The sequence below is a fragment of the Leptodactylus fuscus genome, chromosome 1 (genome assembly GCF_031893055.1).
Source record: "Leptodactylus fuscus isolate aLepFus1 chromosome 1, aLepFus1.hap2, whole genome shotgun sequence".
Lineage (NCBI taxonomy): Eukaryota > Metazoa > Chordata > Amphibia > Anura > Leptodactylidae > Leptodactylus > Leptodactylus fuscus.
In genome coordinates this window covers 126,309,783-126,331,052 of record NC_134265.1, presented here as the reverse complement: position 1 = coordinate 126,331,052, position 21,270 = coordinate 126,309,783, and the positions used below count along the sequence as shown (strand labels likewise).

Below are 21,270 nucleotides of genomic sequence, written 5' to 3'. Positions count from 1 at the left end.
ATAGCTGTAATTATTTATATATCTAAATAAATTTTGAAGCAATATGGGTGCATTATTTTTATTTGTCAATGTGTATATATACAATGTAGGATTAAATTGTACAATGTTGTTAAAGTAACTAACTAGCCTGAATAAGTCACAGTCATAGGGAGTGAAAAAGCTGAATTTATCCCTAACATTTCTTTTGTCTGTGCCACTGCATTAAATTACCACTCTCTTACATGACACATAAAGGGAAATCATAAGCCTGATCACCCTCAGAGACCCTTTAATACCTCAATTATATGGTATTGCTACAGCATGTACTAGCATCCCTGGGGACTGTGTGCCTCCAAGCTCTTGGTTGCAATTTGGGCAAGGCCATATATCCAAGCATTCATATTCCCACAACATCTAGTCTTCACAGAAGAACAGTGACTGTCACAATAACAAAATGTGGGAACCAGTCCTGTGCTTGGTGACGACATATAGAACAAGCATTCATGTATGAGGTTTATGGCAACATAATTTGCTCATGAAGTGTGTGTGTGTGTGTGTGTGTGTGTGTATATAATAATAAATGTTGGGATACTTTGCAGATTGATTTATCCTCTCCTATTTTTTTTATTTTTTTTTTGCAGATGAGTGTGGAATAGTGGCACAGATTGCGGGGCCTCTGGCCACAGCTGATATATCTGCATATTATATTAGCACCTTTAATTTTGACCATGCACTGGTAAGTTGATAGCCATTGAATATAAAGTATATGTTGGATAGTTAAAGTAGGTTTCATGGTGCTGAATATTTAAGGCAGCATGCTGTCTCTGTGTTTTGCACTGTTGCCTTTTGGAACTATGGTCTTACGGTGTAATTCAACTAAGGACATCATCTGCATGGAGTTTGTATGTTCTCCCTGAGGTTGCATAGGTTTCTTCCAGGGATTCCAGTTTCCTCCCACATGCCAAATTCATACTGATGGGGAATTTTAAATTGTGAGCCCTACTGGGAAGGATGAGCGATAAAAGTGTATGTAAAGTGTTTTGGAACATGTTAGCACAACAGAAGCAAGAAAATTAATGATAAATTGTGGACCTATCTTCATTGAATTAGCAGTCATGTTTTATATGATCATGCCAGTGCCAGCATGGGAGCCACTCTTTCCAGAGAGCTTCTCAAAAGGGCATATCGACAGGATTGTCCCCTTTCATAAAGAGCACTTTGAGTCATTCGGTCTTGAGGCTTTTGAAATTTTTGACAGTAGTGGCTATACTTGTGTGTCTTTGACTTTGGTGTATATCAGTCTGTGGTTTTGAGAAAAACCTTTGACCTCCAGTAGTTTTGGTAATCATTTCCTTCTGTAGTCGTAACACATCCTCTGGAGAACCCTTGACGTAATTCAGAATGCATGTATTTCCCCCCAGACGCGACTGATGTAAGTAAGTTTAAAGTAACAGTAACTGAAGTATTCTAAGATGTACATCTATATGATGTGTGCACAGAGGTGACGTGTGTGTTTATATCCAATGCCAATTCTCCAGAGCTTTTAGGTACTAATGTCCCACCTATTAGGAATACAACTTCCAGGTAGCCATGGCATAAAATTTATTTATTTTTTTCTTTTCTTTCTGAAAAGGTGCCAGAAGAAGACATTGACTGCGTGATTAAGTTATTACATGAACGGGAAGAAAATACAAGCTAGACTAAAGTCTGTCTTGTTGCAGCAGTAGTAAACAGGCATGAGAAGTTATGACAGAGTGTCCATGTGTGGTCTCCACTTATGATCTTAGAGGGATAAGAAGCAAGAGTTCAGATAAAGAAGAGAATCTTTTGTCTCCATAGTGCAACAGCAGTGCCAATGAGCTGAATGCTTTATGAATCTACTGATCAGATATTTTGAAGAACAATGTTTTTTCTCATTTATTGGAAATAATCTGATATTTCCTTGCTGTGTTTGCCCAAATAACACATTGTTGAGTTTATAAAAAGTGCTTTGATTTGTGTATGTACTAACCATTTGTCTCAAATGGGAGACATATTTGTTTTTTCCATCGCATTTAATTGGTTTGCATTATTTCCACCACTGCCAATAGGGTTTTATCTTTTAAGCTGTTACATGGTGGTTATTTTATGGAGTTTATTATGACCGTATATTGAGGTGCTGGATCCTCATGCACTCATGTCCCAGAGAGCAGTATCCATTCTGTTCTAAAACGCTGCAAATATTTCCATATACTTTATTTTCCACTCTGTATGCTCTTTTTTTAAGTACAGTGTTCAGAACTAGACTGTGTACTCTGTTCTTTTGTGAGCACACTTGTATCATCAGCAGGTGTTGTGTTGTTGTTTTTTTTTTTTTTTTTTTTTTTTTTAAAAAAATATACAAACCGCATGAGTTTTGCTCTTTCGATCACTAAACAATAGACATATACCTCATGTACATGTGACCGCTCCCCCCATTGTGTGAGGAGTCGTTTGTAGTGAGTGCCTTATTTCACAAAGCAATTCTGCAGGAACTTCTTTACTGTAGTTGACACAATCTGTTACTTTGACATTTGTTACATTTATAATGGTGCCTACTAACATTGCAAGGGCTTATTCACACGGCAGAATTTTGCAGCCCCATTGAAGTCAATGGATCTGTTCACACAGCCGTTTTTTTGTTTGTTTGTTTGTTTTTCTAAATGTCCATTTTTTACCGTGTTATTCAGGGATCACTAATAGATTCAAGTGTATTAAGATCCATGAAATCTACAAGCTACACAGAGGTAAATTGACTGTTAAAATAGGACTATTTTCTCTGTATACTCACTGTAGTGCTACTTTTACACTTCATTTTGAAGTGTCCAATGGAGGTATACGTCTAAGGGATTTCCCAATATATTACTCCAACAATTGCAAAAGCATGGACACGCATTGCCATGTGTCGCCTAGAGACCCCAATACTTTCTATACCTTTTTCTTTTTTTTTTTTTTGTCCTTTAACTGAATACCTCTGTATGGAAGTACACAGTTGGATGCTCCATTTAATACAGCCACAAAAAAATACAATTGTGTACCAGCCAAACAGAACCATGGTTCGTACATGGTTTGTTCGGAGTTGGGTAAATGAGGGCAGTGTAAAAGTAGCCTAAGTGAGGGCTATTTATTTCATCTGATTCAATTTGCATATGTGCCTTTATGTTTCCTTTTTTGGATGTATGTTGTGTTATATTTGATTGTGATCACACTTCCAGGATAAGAGTAACTGTAAATTCTGCAGATAGAACTCTTGTCTGTACAGATGTTTCCGTTTGATCAGATCAGCATTTCTTGAAGGGATAATTAACAGAATTTCTTAAGATAATTCCAGTCAGCAGGTTGTTGCTGGAAGGTTATTTGTTACCATTTCTGCTGCGTTTTCCAGCAGCCATGTTAGCACATATGAATATAGATGTATTTCTGTATAGAGGAGAATGTATCCTTGTATATTTGGTGTTTTGTAGAAATAACATGAAAATAAACATCTATTTTAATCTGGTGTAATGCTATAACATTTACACGGGTTCTGTGGTTGTAATGTCTCTAGAACGACACTCCCTTATTTGTGCTTGAAACCTTGAAACCAGGAATTGGATTTCCACAGAAAGGAGAGGTTTGGTTGATATGTACGCATATGACCAGACAGAATGTGGTAAGACATTACTGTTCTTCCGGTGAAGAGCTGACCTAATACTTTTTAAAGACTAACAGGAAATTAAAGTATTGAGGACACTGGATAAATCACTTCACTGCTTTTAGATCCAGCTTGTATCCATCTATATAGAAGAAACAAAGAAAATTACCTTCATTTTCTTTATAGTTGTAAATTTGTATTTTACCAACTAGTGGAACATAAATAAGAGTATATACTGGAAAGCCAGACTCAGAGCTGTGGCGAATCTTTACCTACAAGCTATGGAACGAAAACCGTAATACATATCAATGACTGTCGTGAAGACTTCTCACCATCATATAAACTCCCTAATGTGTTGCGTTCTGAGGAAGCTGTGGCGCAACGTGCACTGTGAAGCGCAATAATTCACGCTCAAACACAGCATCTCCTAGGTAAGCGGTTACTTACTCCTCCGGTAGGTTCTTTATGTACTTATACAAGATCTATTATGATATCGAGTATGTAATTCTGTATATTGCTATGGTGCGGTTTGTGTCTATAGCCTATTGCAACCAGAATGTGCTCAGTATGCATGATGGTTTTTTTTTTCTTTGTAGCTATATATCTAGTGCATGTTGGTATACACACACACACACTAATTTATTTTATTTTTCACTATTTTATAAACACTCTTACATAGGGGAGGAATTGTGAAATGAATGAGGTAACCCTTAAAAAAAAAAATTACGTAGTAAAAAGAAAAAAATGTAACTGAAACCCAATAATTTTTTTTTTTTTTTTTTTTCTGGTAAGATCATTCAGTCACATGCAGTATTAGAAGCTATAGTTTGAAGATGACTCATTGACTTTTTGTATGTTGTTGGCAGTCCTTGGGCTTTAACTAAACCCAGTTACAAAAAATATTTTAAGCCCAAAGTACATACAATCCAAACATTTAAAAATAAATGCTGCAAAGATGTACATAGCAGGCACTCCCCCACTCTACAGTCCGGTAATGGGTGGTTGGAATGGACCCCCTATACATCATTTGAAAGTGCTACCTGCTGAAGAACCTAATAGGTCGTAGTCGGAGCTTCTTTGACTCCCAGCTAGCCATTTAAGGTTAATACCTCATTTTCTACATGGTTGCAACAGGTCTCAAGTGTTTGACCCTTAGAGAATGCTTCTGCCCTGACAATTGTTTTGAATAATGCCTTATAGCGCTGTCCACTGCAGTGATTTGGGATTGGTATCTCGGTTGCCATTTCCCCTTCTTTCTAAATCTAGATCCTTGCTTCCTTTGTCATGCGATTTGAACATGCGTTGACTCCGCTTGTACATGACTCTACTTTGAATCATCATGCAAAAAGATTCTCCAAATATGTTCATATCTCAAGCAGTTTTCAGTGTACTGATTTTTGCATTACCCCCTTCATGCCCCATGTTATTTAACATGCTAGTTGGTTATTCCCACGAGCCTCTGTACCATTACAGCTTAGTGATGGTGAAGACCCAAAACCCATACCATCATCGGTGGTCTCTAGCTTTGGTTAACCGCTGATATCCTGTTACTCAGATGCTAGCGATTTAGCCCTCTTCATCCTGTGGTGAGTAGCGATCATGGTAACTAAGGTGTTCCATTGGTGTAAAAAGAAAAAGATTCTGTATATCTTTGATAAAACTGGAGGCATGTAGAGGGCTTGTGTGTCTCTATGGGAGGAATTATATATCACTACTTGAGACCACAATCTTTCTGGAGTCTATGACTGTACAAAATATGCACGTATTACATTACTAAGAAAAAGTGAAACCACAGAATGAACCAAGATTGATATATATATATATATATATATATATATATATATATATATATATATATCAATGTTTTTTTTTTCTTCAAATGTTTTCCACGGGAATAGGAAGAAATGAGAGTCTACATGGATATATAGCTAGATCAATATTGCACATATTACACCTGCTCTACTCTGTTTCTGTTAATAATAGTGAAGGTTAATGTTGGTATAATACAAAATTACAAGGGTAAAGCAAAAATTATCTATACTCCGGTTATATTTAAACTTCTATCGGCCGTACTGTCTTATCAGTACATTTTGTACAAGGTCGCTGTCTATTCATCACTATTGTTGCAGGAAAAAAAATGGCTGTTCCACTTGGTTTTTTTTTTTTCTTTTTTTAGGAAAGAAAAGCAGCATGTAATGATTCATTTTATCGTGGCTTGAGGGAATGTCTTGTGCCGATATTTCTCGAAGACTGTGTACAATATGGTGAAAGTGGCTGATAACATTGAGCCTGCAGATGAGCTAATTCTATTGGATAGGGCCAGTTTGGTCCTCGGAAAGAAGTCATATGAAGCTCATGGCTCAGCTTAAAACAATGTTTAATAAGAGAATATGAAAGCTTGTTCACAGATAAATAACATGTAATAAAAATAAATGATGAAATAAAAATGATGGATTGTTTTGTTTTTTTTCTTTACGTTGATTTAAAATAAATTCTACAGCCAGAACATAGACGATTTTTTATTCTCCCTTCCTCATACTTTTCTAATATTATTCAATATTACTGCTAGTCTTTTAACCCTTTCCCTGCCGAGGACGTCAGCGCTACGTCCTCCCAGGGTGGCACTTCAGTAGCCAAGGACGTAGCTAATACGTCCTCCCTACTAATGCCAGTATCTCTGGACTGCCTAAACATATCTTGTAAATGAATTACCACAGTATGAAGCTGATGTAGTAGAGCTGGATTTGATTCAGTTTGCATTACATACAGAGGTAAATGTATTTTGTATATGAATCTGAGATTGAACATAAGTTTTAGGTGCAAATATGTGTTTTAGAGCATTTTAAAAAAAAAAAAATTGTGTTTGTCACAAAGTTGCATGAAGGTGGATGTGGCTATCGATAACCCATTAAGACATTTGTAAACTTCAGGTTGTCTACTTTCAAAAAATATATAGGGTTTAGGGGTTCACTTTTTTATGGTGTGTAATCCCTACATTTTATAGGATGATACTTTTGTAACATTTCCAGTTCCAAAGCAGATTTTTGTTCCTTCTGGTTTTGGTGATTTTCTGAAGACTTGTGCATGCGGGTGTAGGCTATAGTGATATGAATTAACTTTGCACATGTTGAACTCTTATTTTTAGGAGGCTTGGTACATATTTTTTGTTTGGTTTCCGCTTTTAGCAACTAATATACATTTGCATTTTTTCATAAAACATTGCATGAAGGTGCCTGTTTCTATACAGTACCAATTGGTATTCTGACAATGCTGCAGGTGTCTACTTTAAGAAAATATATAGGTATGGGGGGGGGTTGGATGCTTTTTTAATGTTGCAATTTAGGTTTGATTTGTCCATCTCATAACTATGAAAATATCTCTGGCTACTGGAGGTGCAAAATTTCCAGAGACCTTGGCAGTGAAAGGGTTAAACAGTGGCGGGTTGCCAGGGTTTTGTTTGTACTAGAAGATTTTCTCAAGTTACTTCTCACTTTTTTTTCTTAACAATAGACTATAAGCTTTCAATAGCCGGCAGCCATCATTGCACACATAACTACTACTGATTTTAAATGGCATATACAAAATGTCAGTCACCAGAGACCAAACGTATACTGTAAAAGATCTCCTGTCCCATAGGACTAAGGAAGGGACTTCCCTTTCTTGTCTGTCATACCTTCCATAATCTTATCAAGATCTTGGATGAAGAGCTTGCCTGGCTTGTAGGGTATCGAGCAGATATATTTAGAAGTATTGTCCACTACCCTGGGACATTGAGCAGCTGCAGTAAGAGCCATGGACTTCGCTGCTAGCTTGACTTGCTGATTGGAGGCATCGCAAATTAAATCAACTGTGAGGTCAATATAATTAAAGGAAGAAAGTAGATCAGATCTGGACATCCCTGACTCAATGTCAGAATGAAGTGGGAAAAGATCTTTTTGTATCTTCCTGGAGACCTCATTGAAGGTGATAGAGACACTACATTGAGCAGAAGGAGGTGGATATCCTCTCCTGAGGTTGAAATCAGTGCTCCTGTCCATCAGTTCCCGTAAATTAGATGTGAAATCAGCACGGTGTGGCTGTTTGGCTACCACCATATGAACCTTAGGTGGAGGTCCCTGTCTTTTGTACTGTACAGGGAAAAGGTTCTTGAACCTTCTGGATAGAATAAAGGGCTTCCTGGACATTTACACTCCACCATCATTGCCTTCTCCAAGACACCATCAACTTTGAAGTCCCTGGGCCCTCAAAATGTGAACGCAGAGACTTCCCCAGGATTAACAATCTGGTTGCTTGACTGGGTGGATCAAAGTAGTTTCCTGATCTTTTCAATGGGAAAATCAACCTTCTCTAGGACCTCCTCATGGTGATCCTCAAATGAAGATGATGTGGTTTAAATCCATGATTTGATATTCTTCATCCAATACTAACATAGAATGATGCAACTAGGTCTTGATATCTTGGATAGTTGCGCAATAGACTCAATCTCCTGCATAGTGTCCTGAACATAATCTTTAACCTACTCTACCACATAAGAGTGCTCTTCGGTGGCTCTTGGTCTGCACTGGTGACATCGGTTACACTCATATGAATAAGGGAGGAGGATGTTGCATTTCACATCCTACATCCCTTATTCATAAGAGACACCAATTTTCTTCCCCCCAGATTTATGTTTGCCCAGCAGACAACATCTATAGAAATAAAAAGAACAGACAGACCAGGAAAAGAACACATACATATAGACAAAAAATTGAAGAAACGAAAAGTTCCTCCCAGTCCACCTGTCACAGGTAAAAAAAACAAAACAAAAAAAACAAGGAAGGGTGGCCATTTATAGGCTAGGGGGTTGGGCTAACTAACTAGTTGGTTAATTTATTTAATTTAATGATTCATTAAAAGTTCCATCTGTCCTATCAGTATACAGAGACAGAAAACACCCATATTTTGCTGCTGGTAGGACATAAAGAGCTGTTGGTTGAATGAGCATTTAGCCAATCACTATTAAAATCGCAGGGGCACCGTTTTGTTTCAGTTTGAGCAGGAAGAACCAATTTCCCATCAGCCTGATCCTATTTTATGTTCCATAAAAAAAATGTAACTTGATGTACTATATCATGATACATCACATAGAGTTACCAGCTAGAGAGCACCCATCCATCCATCCACTTAGGCATAGCTCCATCATATCATCATATGATAACTGATCATACCACATTATTGCATTAGTACTGATGATCTATCCTTATGATCATCAATTAAAGGTCTGTGGAGCTCTGACACCTGAAGCCCTGTTTATCAGCTGTTTTCAGCAGAGTTCGCGTTCTGCTTTTATTTCACAAGTTATGTTCATCATCACATGCCTGCCATTCAAGTAAACAGGCTGAGGTGTGACACCAACCACAACCACTGCACAAATGTACAGCTCTGTGCTTAGTAAGTACTGAGGAGACTCCCTTGAACGTTGAAGAATCCTGTGGCCCCTTAAGGACACTGCTTAAGGGAGCCTTCACACGATGTAACACTGCGCTCATTCTGATCGTAAAAACACGTTCAGAATGAGCGTGTAAAAAGCAGCTCCCATTGACTTGAATGGGAGCCGGCATACGTGCGCTCCCCATTGAAATCAATGGGAGGCTTTTTTCCCTATGCTTTCAATGTATTGTGACGTGTTTTTTTTATGTTTTTTTTTTACACGTGTAAAAAAAATGTCATTGAAGTCAATGGGAGTCTTATTTTTACACGTGTATTTTGCCAAAATGAGTGTGCGTTTACTCCGTGTGAATGGACCCTAACAGCGTTTTTTTTTTTTTTTTTTTAGTGGCCACTTTAGTTCTGAAAAGTATTGTAAAGGCCTATATTTTAGATTCCCCTATAAATAATCCCATTTTGAAAACTCCACCCCTCAAATAATTCAAAACAGCATTTGTTTTTTTGGGGTTTTTTTACCCTTTCAAGCATTTGACAAGAATTAAAATAATAGGGAGGAGAAATTTAGATATTTAAATTTTTTTTGCCCTTTAATTTAGCCCTAAAAATAACATTCACAAAGGGTTAAAGGAGAAAATGCATCTCTCATATTGTTATGCAATTTCTTCCGAGCACAGAAATCCCCCACATGTGGGTGTAAAATGATGTTTGGGTGAATGGCAGTGCAAGGGAAGGAAGGAGCAACACTGGGTGTTTGATTTTGCTGGAATAGTTTTCAGGTGCCATGCATCATTTGTAGAGCAAATTAAATTATAGTAACAATTGGGGGTTAAAAAAGCTCACTGTAGTTGTGGATAAAATCCTTCAGAGGTGTAGTTCCCAAAATGAGGTCACATGTCCGGGGATTCCACTTTTGCAGAGCTCTTGAAAGTTCAGGAGCTCTGCAAAATTATCAGGACGTCCAAAACCCAAATGATCTAAATAGGTGTGCCAAAAAACAAATAATGTTCCCTCCCTTTCTTGCCTGGTTGTGTGACCAAATATCAGTTTATACCTAAATATGATATTAAGTACATTATCCTGAGTACAACAGTGTCATACATGTGGCATTAACTGCAGTTTGGGCACCCAGCAGGGCGCAGAAGGGAAGGATATGTTGCTTTTGGAGCACAAATTTAGATGTTTGGTGTCTGGATACCCTCTCATGTTTGCAGAGCCAGAATGGTAATAGAAAATCTGAATCCCCTAAGGATTGACCCCATTGGGAAAACTGCACCCCTCAAAGAATTTATCAGGGGGTGTAGTGAGCATTAGTATCCCAGATGTGAATGCACAGCGGATGGTGAAGAGTGAATATGTAATCTGTACAGAGTGAATTGGGAGCACCAAATTCCGTACTAATTCCCCAGTAGTTTCTATGATTGGAAGGGGGGTGGTCACTCTGGGCATCAAATCTGTTTTGTTTTTCCCTTGTAAGCTCTAAATCTGGTTTGTACCCTGATATACACTCACACAGCGTATACATTCCCTTCCTTTCGTAGTTAGTTGTGTTGTAATTTGCCAATTTTGGGGGGGTTTGTCTATTGTACAAGCTATTTTTTTTAATGATGATGTGACCATATGAGGGCTGTTTTTTTGTGGGATGATATGCATTTTGTAATTACATCATTTTTAGATACCTATAACTTATTGAATAAATTTTATTAATTCTTTTTTTGGTGGATATTAACAACCATGAATTCTGGCATTACCTGGTATATCTATATTTCTCTCCATGCAGTGTACAGCATAAGTAACATGCTACGCTCATTCTGCAGGTTGGTACAATTACGGTGATACCCAGTTTATATTGTTTTTTTATGCGTCACTAACTTTGCAGATCAAAAACGCATTTGGGGAGAGAGATCAATTATTTTTGCATCATCATTTTCTGAAATGCATAACATTTTTATTTTTCAGTTTATAAAGTTGTTTGAGGGCTGATTTTTTTTGTGAGACAACCTTTGCTTTTTATTGGTACAGTTTTGAGGTGCATATAACTTTTTGGATACTTTGCCATATTTTGTAAGGTGAGATGGTGAAAAATCATTACTTCCAGCATTTTCCTGCAAGTAAAAACCAAGACATAATAGCATTGTGTCTTTTCCCGCAGTGGTTTTCATTTGTATTTTCACAGAGTTTTCCTCTGCTGTCTGTCTGCCATTATACCTATATGGGAAATGCCAAAAAATGGAAAATGCCAAAAACGTAGGTGTTTTTGAAAACTTTGATTTTCCACTGCAGATTTTTTTTTTCTGCAATGTATGGATGGGATTAGTCAGAATCTCATTCACTTTGCAGGTACTATAAAACACTGAATTACAGTGGCAATTGAGAGGATTTTTTTTTTTACTATGATAAAAATAATAATCTTCAACAACTGGACGGATTTTCCAGTTTTACAATCTTTTTACTCCTTATCTTCACAGGTCAATTTCTTGGTCATGTTTTTGATGAGACATCTAATGACATTATCAGTGGTGAAGCAACGATAAGATAACATTTGGGTTGCATCTTGTGACCTTATCACTGATGTTTCAGATCATGTGAAATAACTGTATGGGTTCCTAGTATACTGTATCACGTTACCCTATTAATGCATTCCATTTCTGTGGTTCCTTGTTCTTTTTCAGTGTGTCATCTTGTAGTCATTTGGAGTTCTGCAAGTGCTATTGAGTAAAAACAATGACATAATTGATAAAAGATGTTTATCTATTTACTATAATTGCCATATTATTAACAAAGGGGAATGATGTCATTAATGGAGAAGAATGTGAAACTGATATAAGGTAATGATCTGCTGTCTTTTTCCTCTGTGAAGTTGTTCGTATACATTGGATAACTGACCACCAAATATATATGGAATCCTCCTAACTCCCAAAAGGCAGCTGTTGGATATTTAGTGCTCTTTCCCCTCAAGGAATTTCTCAAAAGGTATTATAATTTTGTGTTCTAAAATGTTTCCCAAAAATTAATGTACAAAGTAAAAATATAAATTTTTAAATAAATATGCCATTTCAGTACCCAACATGTTGTTCTCATTTTGTGTCCTCAAACACACACACTCCTAAAACTATTAAGTGGGATATCCCGGGTGCAAAAAAGTTGTATATGTAGGTGTAAACATCAGTGTAGACTGTTACTTGGGCACACAACAGGGCTCAGAAGCGAAGGAGCACTGCACTTTTTAGCTTTTGGAGTATAGATTTAGAGGGACTTTCTGGCCACTGTGCTGTTTTGCAGAGCCCAGGAGGTGCCAGTAAAATGGAATTCTCTAAGAAGTGACCCCCATCTTGTAGGGACAATTTATCTATGCAAATGTGACATGGCTTGCAAAAATCAACAATCTATATTTGTGCTCCAAAAGTACATAGCATTCCTTCACATCTGTACCCTGCTGTGTATCATACTCAATGGCGCCCACATAGCATAATGCTTCTTAGTGGCTCTCTCACAGTATAATGCCTGCCTAGTGGCCCCATAAAATATAATGCCACTCATAATATCCCCTTCCAGGTTTTCCCCACATTTTCATGTTCTCCTCCAGGTTAACCCACCAGATTCATGTCCCCCCTCCTCTCTGGTTTCCCCCACTTTGTCATTTGTTCCCCCCAAGTTCCCCCCAAACTGTCATGTTCCCCTCAGATTGCCCTCACTGTATCATGCCCCCATGCCACAAGTTGCCTCCACAGTATCATGTCACCCCACTCCTCAGATTGTCCCAACAGTATCATATCCCCCTACCCATCAGGTTGCCCCCACAGAATCATATCCCCCCACACTATCATGTCCCCTTCAAGTTGCCTCCACAGTTTCATGTTCCCCTGAGGTTGCCCCCACACTGTCTTGTCCCTAAATTGCTGTTTTCCCCTCATTTCACCTCCCATCAAATAGAATATTAACTGGTATCATTACAAGTACAATTTGTCCTTTAAAAAACAAGGCCCTCCACTACTCTAAATGTAATGAAAAAATAAAAAGCTATGGCTTTTGGAAAGTGGGGGTAAAAAAGGAAAACAGTATACTTAAATAACCTATGTCGCACATAGCGTGCCTTGTGAACGTTTCAACCTTTTGCTACATTTCAGGCTTCAAACATAAAGATATAAAAAATTTATTTTTTGTGGAAGAATCAACAGCAAGTGGAACACAACTGTGAAGTGGAACAAAATTTATTGGATATTTTAAACTTTTTTTAACAAATAAAAAACTGAAAAGTGTGGCGTGCATTATTATTCGGCCCCTTTACGTTCAGTTCAGTGAGGGTCTCTGAACGATGCAATTGTTGTCCTAAATGACCGTTGATGATAAATAGAATCCACCTGTGTGTAATAAAGTCTCTGTATAAATTCACCTGCTCTGTGATAGTCTCAGGGTTCTGTTTAAAGCGCAGAGAGCATCATGAAGACCAAGGAACACACCAGGCAGGTACGAGATGCTGTTGTGGAGAAGTTTAAAGCTGAATTTGGATACAAAGAGATTTCCCAATCTTTAAACATCTCAAGGAGCACTGTGCAAGCAATCATATTGAAATGGAAGGAGTATCAGACCACTGCAAATCTACCAAGACCCGGCCGTCCCTCTAAACTTTCATCTCAAACAAGGAGAAGACTGATCAGAGATGCAGCCAAGAGGCCCATGATCACTCTGGATGAACTGCAGAGATCTACAGCTGAGGAGGGAGAGTCTGTCCATAGGACAACAATAAGTCGTACACTGCCACAAATCTGGCCTTTATGGAAGAGTGGCAAGAAAAAAGCCATTTCTCAAAGATATCCATAAAAAGTCTCGTTGAAAGTTTGCCACAACCCACCTGGGAAACACACCAGACATGTGGAAGAAGGTGCTCTGGTCAGATGAAACCAAAATCGGACTTTTTGACCACAATGTAAAGCAATATGTTTGGCATAAAAGCAACACAGCTCATCACCCTGAACACACCATCCCCAATGTCAAACACGGTAGTGGCAGCATCATGGTTTGGGCCTGCTTTTCTTCAGCAGGGACAGGGAAGATGGGATTGATGGGAAGATGGATGGAGCCATATACAGGAGCACTCTGGAAGAAAACCTGTTGGAGTCTGCAAAAGACCTGAGACTGGGATGGAGATTTATCTTCCAACAAGACAATGATCCAAAACATAAAGCAAAATCTACAATAGAATGGTTCACAAATAAGCGTATCCAGGTGTTAGAATGGCCAAGACAAAGTCCAGACCTGAATCCAATCGAGAATCTGTGGAAAGAGCTGAAAACTGCTGGTCACAAACGCTTTCTATCCAACCTCACTGAGCTCCAGCTGTTTTGCAAGGAAGAATGGGCAAGAATCTCAGTTTCTCGATGTGCAAAACTGATACAAACATATCCCAAGCGACTTGCAGCTGTAATCGCAGCAAAAGGTGGCGCTACAAAGTATTAACGCAAGGGTGACGAATAATTTGCACGCTCAATTTTTCAGTTTTTTATTTGTTAAAAAAGATTAAACTATCCAATAAATTTCGTTCCACTTCACAATTGTGTCCCACTTATTGTCGATTCTTCCCCCAAAAATGTAAAATTTGATACCTTTATGTTTGAAGCCTGAAATGTGGCAAAGGTTGAAAAGTTCAAGGGGGCCAAATACTTTCGCAAGGCACTGTATACATGAAATATTGGTTTATTTAACTGTCTTGGTTGCATAACTTTCATTGTACTTTTACTTTATATATCATTTGAATATTTGAGAGTATGAGGAAGAAATAAAGAAAGGTTCTCCTTTTTAACTAATTTTATTTTTTTGAATAGAAAAAAACTGAATGTAGAAAAAAGCAAACTGGCAGTGTCTGGGTCTTAAAAATCACATTATTAAAGCCTATTTTTAATGTGACTTGAAGGTCTACATGTACATACCAGACAGTGTTGCTCATAATCAGAGTCTTTCAACAAGGTCACTGAGGTCATAAAAAAAGCAAAGATTTTGTACTTACACTGGCTGAATCTGGATGAAATAGCACAAAATAAAACCACATGCCACATTCTAAGCTCAGCCTGACCGTGAGGATTCTCAGCAGCTCTCTTGATAGCAACCAATCAGACTGAATTTTTTCAGTAGTAGTGGCTCAGGGATTAGCACTGTTCTCTCCGTGTCTGCGTGTTTCCTCTAGGTACTCTGGGACCTCGGTTTAGTCTAGTCTGGCCAACCATTCGCTAGAGCTAAGGGAGGAGACATAGGCTTAAGATTTCCCATAACTTCATAGTCAGGACTCTGTAGTACACAAGTAGACAGGGAAACGTGGGGCTTACTCACAACAGCACCCCAGTTCTACAATATGTGTCACTCATACAGGCATCAGACCTTAACCCCTTCCCGGTCCGGGGACCGATCGGAGGCATTAACCCCTCCGGCGCTGCTGTCAAAGGCGCCGGAGGCGCCATTTTCCCGGCGGCTCATGGGCGCCGCCATTTTGGCAGGGATCGCCGGCTCCTGGAGCATGCTCCAGGGCCGACGTCACGTTGCCATGACAGCCGGGAGCCTTGTTAACGGCTCCCAGCCGGTCTGCAAATCCTCTCTTTTGCAGGCTGGTCTATGCAGCCTGCAAAAGAGATGATGATTTTTTGCAATGCATTGCAATGCATTAGCATTGTAATGCATTGCATTAGTGATCAGACCCCCTGGGGTTCAACACCCCTAGGGGGTCTAATAAATGCAAAAAAAATAAAAAAAATATAAAAAAATATAAAAAGTATTAAAAGTTCAAATCACCCCCCTTTCCCTAGAACACATATAAAAGTAGTTAAAAACTGTGAAACATATACATGTTAGGTATCCCGCGTCCGAAATCGCCCGCTCTACAAATCTATAAAAAAATTTTTCCTGTTCGGTAAATGCCGTAGCGGGAAAAATAGTCGAAAGTGCCAAACCGCCATTTTTTCACTGTTTTAATTCTGATAAAAATTTGAATAAAAAGTGATCAAAGCAATAACATTTCCCGAAAATGGTAGAACTAAAAAGTACACCCGGCCCCGCAAAAAAAGACGCCCTATGCATCCCCGTACACCTATGTATAAAAAAGTTACGGCCATCGGAATATGGCGACTTTTAGAAAAAAAAATTTTTAACACCGTTTTGGAATTTTTTTTAGGGGTCAAAATGTAAATAAAACCATATAAATTTGGTATCCCTGGAACCATACCGAAACACAGAATATAGGGGACATGTCATTTTGGCTGCACAGTGAACGCCGTAAAACCAAAGCCCGTAAGAAAGTCGCAGAAATGCAATCCACCCCATTCTGAATTTTTTTCCTGCTTCCCAGTACATTATATAGAATAATTAATGGTGGCATCATGAAGAAAAAATTGTCCCGCAAAAATTAAGACCTCATATGACTCTGGGAGCGGAGAAATAAAAAAGTTATGGGGTTTAGAAGGAGGGGAGTCAAAAACGAAAAACGAAAATCAAAAAATGCCATCGGCGGGAAGGGGTTAAACTATGTTATTACATAGACTGTACCACACTAGTTACATAGATAGTGGATTTAAAAAGATCTGGGTCCATCAAATTCAACTGTTTTATAATTGTAAAGTCTGGTTGGTACAGGAAGAGACAAAAATACATGTTAATGGCACAGATTCACCATTAAATGGCAAAAAAAATTCTTGAAGCATTGAAAAGCCTACTTGATTTAAGTGAGCAGGATGCCAGACAGTACCCAAAGCTAAAGGCAGAAATCCTCGCTCGCTTAGGTGTTGCCCCTGCTGTCAGAACCCAACAGGTACATACCTGGAAGTTCCAGATGGGTAAACCTGTGAGGTCACAAATGTATGACCTAGGAAGGCTAAAAAGTGGCTACAACCAGAGATATCTTCTGCTGCTCAGGTGGTGGAAAGAGTCGTCCTGGAGCGGTTTGTTTGTGCCTTGCCAGTGCAGATCCAACGCTATGTGGGACAAACAGAGCTGAAGATTATCTCCAGGACTATGCTACTGCTCAGCCATCCCCAAGGAACCAGAAGTAGGACCCTCACCCGGACAAGGGTAAGACTGTTCCTGATGTAAAGGGGATTAAGGAGGCCAGTAGAGTAGACACTGGCACAGAACTAATAGCCAGGAACTGTAGGCCAATTCCCCCAAAGTGACTGCTGACATTATTTGCTGGCATTGTCATGAACTGGGCCATGTTGCTGCCAATTGTCCACTGGTGGATGAGCCTGTATAGTGTGATGTTGGGTGGAGGGTGTCCATGTTTGCTAGCCCTGCCTACTCTGCCTCACTCTCTCAGAGCGACAAACTTGTATTGTGTCTGCTGACGGTCGCTCTGTTACTGCTCTGTTGGACTCTGGTAGTCTAGTGACTCTTGTCAATGCCAGCCTGGTGGACACCAGAAAATTACAACATAAGCAGATTGGAGTCATCTACATACATGGCAATACCAAAGATTACTCCACTGCCAGATTGTCTTTTGAAGCCTCATGTGGAAATGTTATTCATGAAGTTGGAGTTGTAAAGACTAGAGATGAGCGAGTACTGTTCGGATCAGCCGATCCGAACAGCACGCTCACATAGAAATGAATGGACGTAGCCGCCGTCAAAGCGGAAGTACCAGGTGCATCCATTCATTTCTATGGAGCGTGCTGTTCGGATCGGCTGATCCGAACAATACTCGCTCATCTCTAGTAAAGACATTAATCCATAATGTTATTCTTGGGTGTGATTTTCCTTTGTTTTGGCAATTGTGGGGAATTAATCAGATAGGGTTAAATATATCTGTTATTGATCCTGTTGAATTGGGAGAACCTGACCGTGTACAACCCGTGGGCGTAACCCTAAGTGAGAATTAGACTTCTCCTTTAAAGGTGTTTGCAGGGGATGTTGAGGAAGACACTCCTGAAATTGGTCTCCCTGACTTGCTAGTCTCCAGTGATAATTTTGGGACTGCCCAACTCACGGATCCTACATTAACCCATGCTAGGGGAAATGTGAAAGTAATAAATGGGGTACCTCAAGAACCTGGGGCAGAGAAAATATACTCACACTTTGCATTTGAAAATGATTTATTGTATAGAGTCATTGAAGTTGCTGGACAGGTTGTAGAGCAACTTGTAGTACCTCAGGCCTCTACAGGGTTTTCTCCATTTGAGCTAGTGTACAGGCGACATCCCCGAGGTCTTCTGGATATTGCAAAAGAGACCTGGGAGAATAAGGCTACACCTTACAGAAGTGTGATTGACCATATTGCCCAGATGCAAGATAGAATTGGGAAAGTGATGCCTATTGTAAAGGAGCACCTACAGCAAGCTCAGGAGAATCAGTTCCGGGTCTACAACAGGTCTGCTAGAGTAAGAAACTTCAACCATGGTGACAGAGTCTTGGTTTTTGTTCCTACAGTGGGGAGGAAATTCTTGGCTCAATGGCAGGGCCTGTATGAAATTTTAGAGAAAGTTGGTGAGGTAAACTATAGGGTACATCAGCCAGGTAAATGGAAGCCCTACCAAATTTATCATGTCAATTTAATCAAACCTTGGAAGGACCGTGAGGTATTGTTAGCAGTCAATAGTTCGGTAAAAGAGAGGATGTCTCTGAGTTACCCAAGGTTAACATTCCAGAAGCTTTGTCTGGTTCACAAACTCAGGAGGTAAAAGAGTTTGCACAGTACAACAGATATGTATTCTCTGAACTACCAGACCATGCCTCACTTAAGTGGATGTCTCAAAACTGAGAGAAAAACAGGCAGGTGACGAGGGTTAATGGCCTTGCAGGACTTTAACTTTACTGTTGAGCATAGACCAGCTTGGAAATGCAGATGCCCTGTCTCGGGCATACTGCTTAAGTACACAGAGTGTTCCACCCCTGAGGTTGAAACAGGGGGGGGAGGATATGTGACAGGACCAGGGGCAAAGTGGTAGAAGGAGTATACATTTCTCCCAGGTTCCTGTCATACACAATCTAGGTGCAGCTGAGCATAGCTGTGCACATTGCTGGTGGGTCTTACCAAAACCCTGGTAAAGGTCTGGCTGCTGGAGCAGGGAGTATTAGTGTCTCTACTCCATTCATCCACTCCAGGTTTTGGGATATGTGGGATTAAATCCTTGCTATCCAGAAGTATGTGTATAAAAGGGCAGACAGCCCACAGGTATATGGCTCTCTCTGCTACTGGGAAACTACTTGTGAGTAGCACTGCTGTATTTTGGTGTTTAGGGAGCTGTGCAAAAGGCCCAGCTCTCATAGTTAGGATACCTGCTGTTGAAGGTAGAAGCCGGACGGCTAGGATTTTATTTTGTATTGTTTCTGTTTTGTTTTGCCTGGAAAATTCCTAATAAAACTGGTTGCGGCCAGTTGCACTATATTTTACTGGATTGGACTTTAATTTTTGTGCCAAAAAGTGCTTGTTATCTGAGGAGACGACGATCCCTGAGCTAATCCCATTACAATATATATATATGTTACAATATATATCCTCGCACTTTCTCTATTCAAGGCTAAATAAATGTAGCCTGTCTTCATAAGTGAGCTCTATTAACACCTTCCCACCACAGCCATTTTTAAAATTTTCATTTTTTACCTTTTTTATTTTTCCTTTCAGAGGCATATGAGGGCTTCATTTTTGTGGGACAAATTTTACATCATAATGGTACCATTTAATATTCCATTCAATGTACTGGAAAGCAGAAAAAAGAGATGAAACAAAGTGAAAAAACTTCATTTGTGAGACCTTCTTATGGGCTTTATTCAATATATTTATTTATTTGCTTACTTCTATAGCGCCAACATATACCACAGAACTTTACAGACATTGACAATCATTGTCCCATGTAGGACTTACAATCTAAATTCTCTATCAGTATGTCTTTGCATGGGTGTATTCCGGTTTCCTCCCATACTCCAAACACAGGGAGAACATACAAACTCCTTGCAGATGTTGTCCTTCACAGGATTTGAACCCAGGACTCCAGTGCTGCAAGGCTATAGTGCTAACCACTGAGCCAAATTGACATGTTTCCTGAATTCTATGGGTTGGCAACAAAAGAATATAGTTTTTGGTCCGTTTTAACTCCTTAAAAAAATCCAAAACTCAAAATTTTTTAGAGTTTCCATTAATCTAACAATGGTAACTTTTTGAAACTTCTATATATGGAGCCTCATCAAGTGTCTGTTTTAGCAGGGCCAGATGTGGTTTTTATTTATACAATTTGGGGGAATGTCTGATGTTTTGATGGAAAGTGAAGTGGGAAGTGAAATAGCAAAAAAAATGGGGGTTTGACAGAAGCGAAGGAAAGAATTAAGACATGCGGGATTTCAGAGAAAGGATCTAAAATTTGATAATAAAGTATAGTCCAAAATGTATTAATGACACAAATACTGCCGGAAAATCAAAAGTTGAGAAAAAGTTTATTTATGCTTAACCTCTTCCTGACATCTTCCGTAATAGTACGGCAGGTGTTGGATATTTAAATATGGAAATATATAGCATTATACAGCAGAGTCCTATCATTATTGCACGCGATCAGTGCTTGCACTGATCGTGGGCACCATTTTGACAGAGACTCAAAACTCACACCTGCAGATTGTTATTAAAAACCCATTTAATTGGGTTTTTTAACAAATCATTTCCAATCAGTTTTTTTGATCTTAAGACAGATTACAAAAATTGATTACAGCACAACGCATGTATGAACACCCTCTAAACTAAATGTTTCGGAATTCTGGCTTAATTTGAGTAACTGGCTTAAATGCTATCCAACTTTCCCGGCCAAGTCATGCTTCTTTTCTACTAAACCCTGCCCCCTTGTTGGACAAGGGGAGAAAAAGGCTAAAACACATAACAGATATGGTGCAAAGCACATAGTTGAGTTTTTGGAGCATTTTAGCTTAGTAAATGTCCCCCATTGTGTCTGTTCTAATAATACATCTATATCGTATGTGCAGTGATTACATATAAATAACACTGAATAATGTTTAGAAGAGCTTGGTTCATCAGTCACAAGGTCCTTCTAATAGTTGTAAGCATAGTCATGGTCACTAAGGTGTGGCACTTTGTACTGTATTTCAGCAGACTCCTCCACATTTTGTTTGTTGCGTTAACTTTTGGTTTTCAAAAAGGTTCATCCCACCTTTTCCGATTTCCTTGACATATATATAATACTGTGTAAGTGAGTTTAGTTCAGAATTAGTTTCTAATTTATTAGTGTAGTCTTTACCTC

At 39.0% G+C, this 21,270-nt stretch overlaps 1 protein-coding gene across 1 annotated transcript in view; it reads left to right on the top strand.

The window, feature by feature from the left end:
• The window catches only part of CASTOR1 (cytosolic arginine sensor for mTORC1 subunit 1), a 33,692-nt gene extending 30,196 nt beyond the window's left edge, over nt 1-3,496 (top strand). The window contains exons 8-9 of the mRNA XM_075276663.1: nt 621-715; nt 1,613-3,496. Coding sequence (XP_075132764.1) covers nt 621-715; nt 1,613-1,678 — 161 coding nt within the window. The 3' untranslated portion in view covers nt 1,679-3,496. The remainder of the gene's footprint in view (nt 1-620; nt 716-1,612) is intronic.
• The last annotated feature ends 17,774 nt before the right edge of the window (nt 3,497-21,270 follow it).